Source organism: Pseudophryne corroboree, chromosome 4, assembly GCF_028390025.1.
Source record: "Pseudophryne corroboree isolate aPseCor3 chromosome 4, aPseCor3.hap2, whole genome shotgun sequence".
Classification (NCBI taxonomy): Eukaryota; Metazoa; Chordata; class Amphibia; order Anura; family Myobatrachidae; genus Pseudophryne; species Pseudophryne corroboree.
Genome location: NC_086447.1, coordinates 755,887,984 through 755,900,060, shown reverse-complemented (window position 1 = coordinate 755,900,060; position 12,077 = coordinate 755,887,984). Strand labels below are relative to the sequence as shown.

The window sequence follows — 12,077 nt, the reverse complement described above, 5'->3', positions numbered from 1 at the left end:
GCCCACACAGTGTGTTGCTGAGCCTGCCGGAGCGCAGCCTGTCAGATCCATGCTCCCACCCTGGTGCCGCCATTCCCGCTGGCGACCCCCTAACCGGGCCGCTGGCGCTATAAATCACTACTCTTCTTTCTTCTGGCTCTGTTAGGGGCTGGCGGCCGTGCTGCAGGAGTGAGCGGTCGCCTCGCAGGCTTGCGATCAGCACCCTCAGGAGCTCAGTGTACTGCCAGCGGAGATAGAAAACCATTAACTAACTTCAAGAGTTAGTTCCTACTCCCCCCCCCCCCTCCCCCCCTCTAAGTCACACGAAGCAAGAACGCTGTTGCCGGCAGCCTTCCTGTAACCTAACAAACTAAGAAAATAATAAAACTAGAAAAACTCCTAAGAGCTCCCTAGCTGTGACCGGCTCCTCCGGGTACATTTTCTAAACTGAGTCTGGTAGGAGGGGCATAGAGAGAGGAGCCAGCCCACACTATTAAACTCTTAAAGTGCCCATGGCTCCCAAAGGACCCGTCTATACCCCATGGTACTAAATGGAACCCAAGCATCCTCCAGGACGTAAGAGAAAATACATTTTTGTTGGTTATGTTCGAGGTGAACTGGAAGACTCTTGCTGTTGTGGTTTTCAATTAGGTCAGACAAGGAGGAAATAGATGTCAATCTGGTTTAAAGTATAATATTCTTGTCTGGTAGTTGTAAAAAAAAACTCCTCTTCAACTTCAAACAACTTTTAATTCTTTGCAATATTTTTCCACTTAGGTGTTAAATTTATCTAGCCAGTTGTAAGAAGAATCCTCAATCAATGTCGATTTATAGGTATCTTCAAATGTGGTAATCTGTAACTTTTTTATTTTTGTTTTTATTTTACTTTTGGATATTTCTGTGATGTTGTCATCACCATGATGATCCTAGATCCTGTATACATAGCAGTTTTTCATTTAAAAAAATATCAACATCTTTTAGACAATACATCTCTTTTTCATTACATTTTTTTTTTTTTTTTTGTAGTAGTATTTTGGGTTTTTATTGCTTTCTTACTTTGTCTCTATTTTAGTTACTCTAACATTCAAACAGCATTTTTTTGTCGTCACAGATTGACGTTTTATGTATACTACGCAGTTATACTGCAGTTAGACTTAAGACTTGATTCATTATATATAGTTTTGTTTTCTACTTTCCATGCATTCCTCCTCATGGCCTGTTTGCGTATATATTTTGCAGTGTTTTGATTGTTCAAATACACTGTCTCCATGTTGTTTAGCAGCACAAGTTAGCAGTAGTGCAGTTTTGGAACCATCCGTCATTTAAATGATTAGTTAGTAGTTCTGTCATGTAAAAATTTCTGTTCTATACATATAGTCTATTATGTATAGATTTGGTATATGCCTTTGCTTTATACATATAGTCTATTATGTATAGATTTGGTATATGCCTTTGCTTTATTATCTTGGCAGCTTGAGCTACCTGTTCCCCTTTAGGTATTATAATTACGTTTTGAGTTCTTGCTTCATTGTCCCAGTGGACAGTCCCATGGTGTGTTCATTTATATAAGCAAATGTACAGAGGCTGCCGCGCATGACATAAAGTCTCGCAAGTCTTCACCCTTTGTCTCAGTTAAGGACCAGAGGAGGACATGGAAGCTGGTGTCATGCTGTTCTGGGAATTCAGATATTTATTATTGCTCACTTGTTCTGTATTTGTTGAACACACTGATGAAAATGTTTGTGTAACAGTTAAATGACGGTCAACACTATTTTGCCTCTGATTCGATTTTTACATTACGAGTGCCAACGCTTTTGAGCAGTATTATACCTCTCAGTTGCAGCGTGAGCACTTTTTGTAACGCTGATTCACTATTTGTGTATATGTTTGTATATATACACCCCAATCTCTCATTAATGCTGCTGCCCAACTCATCCTCCTATCCAAACGTACTACCTCTGCCCCCTTTCTTTTCTGCTTCAGCACCCAATTCTAGCTTCTCACATTTACTTACAAAGCCCTAACCCCATCCTCTCTAATTTCTCTCTCTTACCTAACCTCCCTTCAAACTTCCACCTGCCCACTCTGCTCCACAAATGCATGCTACCTCTCCTGCAAACCAATTACTTCCTCACACTCCTGCCTCCAAGATTTCACCCGCGCTGCTCCCTACCTCTGGAATTCTCTTCCTATCTCTTCAAAACTTCAAACGATATTTCAAGTTCCACTTCTTCATCAATGTCATCCAGCTCACAACTAACCCACTGCCCATGGTCTACACCATCTGTGTCATCAATGACTATCTGTCCCTCCCCTTTAGAATAATTTACTCCACACTCCCTACAACAGCACCTAACCCTTCTTTGCTACTGCTGCCCTGCACAAAAAAACTTAAATTACAACAAATAATATATGTCAATACATTGGCAGCTCCTCCAGGTAGAGCCACTGCCAGCACAAGATCTCAATCAACACATACAACTTCACAATAACCGAGAAGGCACCTAAAAGGTATTGTATATAAAATGAATCCATCTTCAAAGACAACAAAAGAGTTAATAAGAATATATATTTATAAATCTTGTAATCATATATTTTGCTTATCTGGAGTACTTATTAAACCAAGCATATTATTTCATCAAAGTATCCTTTTATTTGGATGGAGGGATAGAGATTAGGTTTATTAGTTACGTTTTTTCCAACAAAAGTTTCTTCTTTTATAACAGATCGGAAAGATCATAAAAGATTTCCATTTTCTGATCATGGAATTAATCCCTTATACCAGTAGCACCCAGAAAAAAAGTCCAAAGGCCACCTACTTACTGACACAGTCATTCATATACACACACACACACACACACACACACACACACACACACACACACACACACACACCGCTCTGCCATAACATTAAAACCACCACATGTGAAGTAAAAAAACATTGATTATCTTTTTACAATGACAACTATATAAAGAGGTGAGATATATAAGGTAGCAAGTGAGCAGTTAGTACTTAAGTTGATGTTTTGGAAGTAGGAACAATGAACAGCATAAGGATCTGAGCAACTTTCACAAAGGCCAAATTGTGATGGCTAGGCTACGGAGTCAGAGCATTTTCCAAAATGGCAGGTCTTGTATCCCAGTATAAAGTGGTTAGTACTAACCAGAAGTGGTCCAAGGTAGGCCAACCGGAGTGCCAGTGACTGGTTCAAGGGCGCCCCTGGCTAATTGCGCATGGGGAGTGAAGGCAAGCCCGTCTGGTCCGATCCAACAGTAGAGCTATTGTAGCACAAATTGCTTAAAATACAATGCTGGCTATAATAGAAAAGCATCAGAACACACAGGCATTGCAGCTTGTTGAGTATGGTGCTGTGTAGCTACAGATTGGTCAGAATGCTCATGTTGACTCCTGTCCACTGCTGCAAGTAGTAGTAAGTATGAGCACGTGAGCATTAGAACTGGACCATGGAGTAATGGAAGAAGTTGGCGTGGTCTGATAAATCACATTTGCATTTTCACCATATGGATTGTCATGTGGATTGTTTGCCTCTGGAAGAGATGGCACCAAAATGAACTTTTGGAAGAAGGCAAGCCGGAGGAGGCACCGTGATGCTCTTGGAAACATTCTACTGGAATTCTTGGGTCCTGTCATTCATATGGATGTTACTTTGACACATACCAGCTACCTAAACATTGTTGCAGACCAAGTACACCCCTTCACAGCAACAGTATTCCCTGATGGCAGTGTTTTTTTCAGCAGGATAATGTTCCCTGTTACACTGCAAACATTGTTCAGGAATGGTTTGAGTTAGATGACAAAGAGTTCAAGTTGTTTACCTGGCCTCCAAATTCCCCAGATCTCAATCCAATCTAGCATTTGTGGAATGTAATGAAAAAGAATGTCTGTGCCATGGAGGCCCCACCTCACAACTTACAGGACTTAAAGGATCTGATGCTAAGTCAAACACAGAATTTGACGGCAGATAAGAACAACTTGTCACATCTAGTCTGCCCATGCACACACTAGGGTTAATTTTTGTTGGGAGCCAATTAACCTATCAGTATATTTTTGGATTGTGGGAGGAAACCCGCGGGAGAATATACAAACTCCACAGTTAGGGCCATGGTGAGAATTGAACCCATGACATCAGTGCTGTGAGGCAGTAATGCTAACCATTACACCATCCGTACCTCCCAAAGTATTGGTACCAGATACTATAGGATACCATCTGCTGTGTGTGAGTGTCTGTGTCTCAATCATCACACCACGGTGAGACTCTGGTAAGTGGTTTACCATGATCATTAGAGCAGACTATAGCTTGTTACATGGTAATTATGCATCCTTCATGGGCTGGCGACAATCGCTGAAAAATCGAACATTTCAAACCCTCCTCCAGAAATCATGCGTTTGTCCCTGGACTTCATGGGCTGAGTAGTGATCAATGAGAATACACTTAGAGGTGCGGAATTCCACAACAAGGAAGAATGTGATGGTAGTGATGTGTATTTAAGACTTCCGTATTTAGCTCATTTTATACTTCTATTACGCATCCTCTGACATAAATAACACACTTCTGTACGTAAGCACTGGGTATATTGTCATTTAAGACTGTGATTCAGACTCAGGCTTCTACTTTGTCCCAGATACATGCAAGACCAAATCGGTTTTCTGTTCTATAAAATGACCAGTATAGATACTCTACACCAGTATCTTCTTTTCTCTTGTAAAAAGTAGTTGTCATTTGCGATTTGCTTGGTGATATCTCTGTTTTTTTTGGGGGCTGCTTAATAAGTTATGCACATGAAGTATTCTTTACATGTTTCTTTTACATAGACTCATGTTTGGCTCAAGATGGCTTCCTCCCACGTCACACCTTTCCGTCCTACAAGGGCAGAGAAGCTGAACAAAGAAATTCATTCTCACCACCACAGCAGATATTAGTAATTTGCATATAATGTGTAAACATATTTCATGCAATTTCCCAGACGGAATGACCATGGGGGGTACTCTGTTTTTTTAAGACATTTACAGAACACAAGGCACTATGTAAAATAAACTTTATCTTCAAAATGACAGGTCTACTTTAAAACAGCTGCTGGCAAAAAAGGGCTGGAACAACATAATACTGGACATGCTTTGCCAAGTATAAACACACAGTTATTTCTAATACACTGCTTAGCTTCAAGATATTTAAAACCCACTACTGGGTTTGCTGGCTCTTTAGCAGCAAATGCAATCTACAGAAAAAAAAAAAAAGACGGCATTTGTTAGCTCTTAAAAGTGCTGTGCACATGAGACGGACACTGCTAAAAGAGTGGTCTAAAAATGTAAACAATTGCTTGGCTTTCACTCATCAAATGTGAATATAGCAGCAAGTTAGCTTCCATCATGATAGGATATGATGTCACCTACCACATGACCAGTGATAAGCGGAGAGGCATCCACGATTCAGTAAGGAAACATAATGCCATTCACGCTTGTAAGACAGAGAAAGCCATCTATATGAGCCCATTGGTCCCAGCCAGGAATGTAGGCATGGCTAGATATGTTTATGTACAGATGTGCCCGCATATAACTAGCCTTAATATGCCATGCGGCGTGAGATGCCTGGCGTGAGTGAGCTGCCACATCCAGTGTGTCCTTTTCTGCTGTAAATGCGTCTTTGTCACAACGCAATGCAACTAGGATGCACCAAGAGCCTGTGCTGATTAATTTGATATGTGACCGAGTCTGTATATGGACACAACGGAACTTGTATTTTTTTAAAAAGCAGTGGCTGCTGCATTGCAGTACATCGTATACAAATTCAGAGACTCAGGGGTAAGTTTACTAAGATGGGAGTTCTATTTAAGATGAGGTGTTGCCCATAGCAACCAATACGATTCTACTTCTCATTTATCTAGCACCTTCTAGAAGATAATACCTGGAATCTGATTGCTTGCTATGGTCAACATCCCATCTTAAATAGAACTCCGATCTTAGTAAATTTACCCCTCAGTCACACACAGACATACAAGTGTCACATAGTAAATCAATCTACACAGTCTACTGATGCGTCCTAGCTACATCGCATTTCGACTAAGTCGCCCCCCCCCCCTCCAAAAAAAAAAGAGACGCCCGACACTAGCAGAGTCACATGGGACCTGGTGCCGAGGGGGGCTGTTTGGTGTGACGGCTGCAGTGATGTATGAAGACACATCTGTACATAGGTGTCAGTCAGTAGACACATGAAAATCTACAGATCTCTTCACTTATATCACTTAATCCATGGACTGCAAATAGCCATGTAGGCACACTACAAATAAAGGTCAATAAATTACTGTGCATGTGTTTGTTTAGTCATCTGCTGACCAAATCATATAGCAGGCCTGATGAAACTCAAGGCGACTCTCTCACCTAATGTATCATACAATAGATAAATCTGTAAGTGCCAAGAAAACACAAGGTGAGCCTGTGTGTAATACAGAAAAGTTTCAGCAGAAACTGAATAATGGGCCTAATTCAAGTTTGAGTGCAAAAGCAAAATCTTCCTCTAATGTGCAAAACTAAGTGCAATGCAGGTGGGGCACATATAACATGTGCGGAGAGAGTTAGATTTGGGTGGGTGTGTTCAAACTGAAATTTAAATTGCAGTGTAAAAATAAAGCAGCCAGTATTTACCCTGCACAGAAACAATATAACCCACCCAAATATAACTCTCTGCACATGTTATATCTGCCCCCCCTGCAGTGCACATGGTTTTGCCCATTAGAGGAAGATTTTGCTTTTGCAGCTTTAAATTAGGCCCAATGTACACACATTCTAAGTAGAACTCTGTATAACAAGCTTCAAATTCAAGAGCAACAGGAAAATGACCTATTTGTGGGACATTTTTCCCTTTTCCCATGACTCACGCCATGCCCTGTGGACAATAGCTACAATAATAATTTACACTTTGCTTAATTCACCAATCTTGTTATACCCAACGTACAGCACCAGAAAGGACACCAACAGAAAGTAATGGAAGTCACAGTATGTGGTTAGCTCCTGTAGGGTTAAAAGGCGCTTCTGATGATGCATCTTATCTTAATTTTTCCTGGACTATTTCCCGTTCACCTCCAAAATGAACAATATGGTTTTTAAAACCTCAGAGGTCTGTTGAAGAACCTGTGAGGTTTCGAAATCAGTCTATTTCATCTATGAGGACTACTATCTTGGTCCACTAAAAGGTTATCACCAGCTACAATCAATCTGCTCTTCTTAAGACCAAAACGACAATCAATACTTTAGTATACAGTGGCACATAAAAACTTCACCCAATTCTTCACTTAACCCCTATGCAAGGGTGATATAACATTAGCAAATAAACAATAAAATGCGTGGTACAGACATGAACATAAAACTGCTGACCAGGTGGCCAAAGCGCTAAAATGTTTTTATGTTTATCACTGTATGTTTCAATAGAACAAATCTTGAAAGCATTCTGTACTGGGAAAAAGCACTCTGCGGTGAAATATATGCATTGCTAGCCATTAATTAAAATCTTAATAAGTGAGAGATTTTGCAAGTATAAGTCAGTTTTATTTAAAAAAAAAAAGAAAGCAAGAAATAAAAAGAAGCTAATTGACAATATTGTGCTCTTGCTGAGGCTCGGTGGGCACCCTGCTGCGCTTTGCTCTAACTTCAAAAACACAGCAAGGGAAAGAGAGACTAGAGCTGGAATAGGGAATGAGGGTTATATTTCCACAAATCATTATTTTAAAATCAAGTCAAAAGGAGTCAGATAAAATGACTGTCTATGAAATGCGCCACATATATATAGCCTCTTAAAATCCTGAAAATGCAGTGAATGCACAGATCATACATGTGTCATATTCATTAATGGCAAGGTGCTGTAAGGCATATGGTATGGCTGCAGAAGGAGTGGGTGGGATCACTGTTGCTAACCGTGTACTTTTTTATTTGCTCCAAAGTAAAAATAATGACTACATCTAATTAACACAATACTTGTTTACTTGGAAAACACAACCATATTATTATTAATGACAAATGATCCCTGCATTAGTTCTGGAAGAGGAATATGTTCCTTGTAAGCAGTCGCTTCTCTGCTTATTTTTGAATTTCGTAAAGACGTTTGGCTACTGTTGACATGGTCCTCTTAAATATACGCCGTCTGCTATGACACAATGAAAAACATCAAATAGAAAAGCTAGAACCATCAAAAACCGATTTGCCTAATAAACACACCCATCTAGATGTGTTCCTTAAAGTCATGTTTGAATTACGGCTTTCCTTATAGCATATTTCTATAGTTCATCACTGATCGTTAGGCATAAAAGATAAGTGGCAAATTAGAAACATCTGCAGATTGTAGGGCAATTACTCAACCAAGCTTACAAATATTAATCATATACAACAAAACAAATACAGTAAAGGTAACGAACAAAAGGTCAGAAGACAGTTACACTGTGACAATGGAATTCACATTTAGCGTCACTCCCCTCCCTACTTGTTAATGCACAATAACCTTTGTTTACTTTGCATAAATTGTGTTTAGTAAATATCTGCTCATTTGTTTTAATGCCTCTGTATGCATTATGCAGATTCCTTTCATCCCATCTCGACTTTTACCTGGAACACCTTTCTTCTCTCCAAACTTTCCGATTGTGCTGTCATCTTCACACGAGTTTGTGTCATCTGTATGTTGAGACAGAAAATAATGAAACATTTCAAAGACCTGATGACCAATCTGGCTTAGTTCCAGTTAAACCCCGTTCTTTGAGTATTTTTTTTCCTCCCATATACTGTTGTTATCTAGCGTTTATTGATCTTGCCTTCTACTTTCTGGTTCTCAAAAGAAAAGCCTACTGTGAACTTTTTTATCAAATTGGTTTCTTCTCGGCCTCCTTCCGCTGCCATAAAAATGATTGCGCCAACCAGGCTTCTAAAATTATTTATGCTTTAACTAGATGAAATTAAAAAACAAAAAAGAAAAGCAAAGACAAATATCCTATAAATACCAACGGTGTCTCTGAATAGCAGGACATCTACAAAAAAAACCAATAAACTTAATTAGCTGGAATCAAAGTTGCTTTTTCCACTGTGAATAAAACATGCACTCAAAAGACCTAAATCAATGTGCCTAGCTTAATCATATAAAGGGTTTTTCATCATAATTGCCAAGCTCTTTAGATTTTGATGAGATGGATACGGAGGAAGGTAACCCAGCGAGTGTATATTACCCAGTCATTATCACAGACTAAACTTTGATTATTAAAATGGATTCTTGGGGTACACGGCTAAGGTAATTGCTTTGTCTATGTTCTGCGTTTACATAATTAAAACAAATCATGTGGTGTTCATCACTGCTGTTATTTTGCAGCATTCAGAAAAAAAATAATACAAAAACACCCAAACCCCTCCATGCTCTTTAATTTGGTTGATGTTATGTAATAGACTGCATTTGTAATTTTGTTTCACAGGAAACATGTTGTAAAGTACATAACAGGTTAATTAGCTTTTCAATCTAAAAGCTCAGTAAAGAAAAATGTATATAGTAATGCTCACCATTATTTTTGAAGAGATGCAAAGTATACCATTTCACGTTTTTTTTTTCTTCATATATTTCAAACTGTATGTACATGTGTCACCTCTACATACATTCATCTAATAAATATTTAACCACTTACAGGTACACTACCCCTAGCCCAGTGGATTCTCAAACTGTATGCTGTGCACCGTGGGGTGCCTTGGGACACTTGAAGAGGTGCCTTGGATTGGTGGTCCAGGACCAATTCAAATTATTTATGGTGAATGTAATAGGCAAAACCAGTGCTGGTGGCTGCCAATCATAAACTATGTGTACAAACACAAGCAAATCTTGTCCCTCATCACATAATGGAACTTTAGGATGACATATAAACAGTTTACTAAATTAAATATTTCTTTCTTAATTTTTCAATAAGAAACTTTTTGGCATAGGGGTGCCATGACATAAAGGATACTCTAGGGCGCCGTGATTCAAAAAAAGTTTGGGAACCACTGCTCTAGCCAAAGAAGTGGAGCTTCTACATGGAGACATTTTTCCTGGGCCTCTACCAGTTATGTAATACAGAACTAGCAAATCAATTAAACTCACCATTTTTATATGGCGGGGAGAGGAAGAAAAGGTGTGAGCACGAGGACCACTTACAAGCCTCGATTTCCTGACTGCAGCTTTCTTCCATGCCCACCGTGTTCACTTACCCCCTGTTTTCAGCTAAGGGGAACACGGGCAGGTGCACCGTTGTAATTTATTTTTCTTTATATATTTATTTTTAAGGGGTGGTTGTGCAGTTTAAAGAGTCACAGGCCCAAATGTGATAGGCTCCGATTTATTGGCCCAGGTATGATTCTGGTGGAATAGAAGCTGGATTTAAAGCGGTGATTAGTTTAAAGGCATTAAATAGTTTGTTTGTCAATTCCTCCATTCCCCTTAAAAAAAAAAAAATCTATAAATTATCCCAAAACTACTTTTATGCAATCAGTAAACTCTAGAATTAAAATTAACCAGCTAGTTTTTCCAAATATAAAAAAATCCAAATGTACTGTATGTACTCTGTACAAGGTCTGCTGCAGTCATAGGGACTAGAATCAAATTCATGTACGTTTTAGAGGCAAAGGAAAAACATGCAGAAATCCTTAGAAAATGTATGAGGATAAGGCTGGGTGGGACTTGTTCCTTTTTGGGGACTGTGTACATTTTGCTGGTCATGTAGTGTGACATCTAGAATGGGTATCAGGATTTTGAGAGAATAGTAAATATTTTTTTATTTTTTAAATTGAATGCTATGGATGTTGCTAATGGGTGCCCAGGATCTACAGGAAGTGTGTACTGGGCACAAAGCAGGAACCAGAGGCTGGCACAAGCCCCAAAACTAGTAGCAACTTCCTGTTTGTAAATGTGTATGCTGATACTGTTTAAAATTATGTCAAAGCATAAGAGCTCAAAGACAAAATTATACCCTGCCCCACCCAATCTGTGTCCCTTTTCCAAATGCCATTTTGGCTACAAAATCCAGGGCTGTTTGCAGGTATGTAAGAAACTGGTCCCTAAAATTGTCAATTTGGTGGAGAATAATCCTCCTTACTTGTTGGATTTTTTATATGTTAATATAAGTAATAGACACATGGTCCTTTTTGTATATTACACCACTCTATTTTCAGAGTAGGTAACATTTCTAACAGAATGTACCTAATGCAGAATACTCTACTAATTTATAGCGCAAAATAGATTTTTGTTTTGCATAACAAACAAATATATCAATAAAAGTGCTGCACATAATTTGCTTACAACAAACTGATCACTCAAACATCTCTTCTGAAAAAAAAACCTAATAAATGCAGCAATCCATAGAAAAACAATCACTCTTGCAGGATATAAAAATAATCTTGTTAATAAACATTTTTCATTGGTTTGCTTCAGGTTATTAGTGACCATTTACAGTTCTCCACATGTCAAGGCAACCACAGTAACATAGCAAATGATGTAATGAGCAGAGAGAATTTGTAGTTCCCCTCTAAGCTCGGTGTGCTATGTAGACCCACCCACCTACTTCACCCCTCCCCCTGCCATCACATGACATGGTGAAAGCTCTGTAAGTGTGACTGATCACCATCTTGTCTGTCCTCCAGAGAGATTTTGCAAAGAAGTTAATGATTTGTTAGTGAATTGCTAACAATGACTATCAGATGCATGTTTAATAAGCTATGCTTGATCGTTGATTTAAACTGAACTGCTAGTTAATGTATTTATGAGAAAGTAATGGGATTAGGAACTTAATTAACTTTCTTGACATTTTAAGAAACTTTCACAAGCAACTACTATTTCCTTGCAACTCTCACACCATTTCTCTTTACGGCGTTACGGACATTTGGTGTTGCTAAATAAGGAATAATAATTATAGCAATATCTCAGACATCATTTTTTTCTTCCATTGCGAATGTCAGATAGGCAGTGATTTTGAATGTACGTTTTTGCATAATATTCATATCTCCCACATATATACACAACGAGGAACCTAGCACTCCAAACATATGAAAAACAAAGGTTTTTTTTCTTCTATTACATCACAGGAAA

The 12,077-nt window shown here is 38.8% G+C and overlaps 1 protein-coding gene across 4 annotated transcripts in view; it reads right to left on the bottom strand.

Annotated features, from left to right (window-relative positions):
- Positions 1-12,077, bottom strand: part of KIZ (kizuna centrosomal protein) — a 352,705-nt gene that overhangs the window by 128,999 nt on the left and 211,629 nt on the right. For 3 of the 4 annotated variants that reach the window (XM_063918180.1, XM_063918182.1, XM_063918179.1), the window contains exon 10: positions 8,591-8,656. In XM_063918180.1, coding sequence (XP_063774250.1) covers positions 8,591-8,656 — 66 coding nt within the window. Of the gene's footprint in view, positions 1-7,640; positions 8,133-8,590; positions 8,657-12,077 lie in introns of those variants that run through there. The other variant, XM_063918181.1, reaches the window with a different exon arrangement.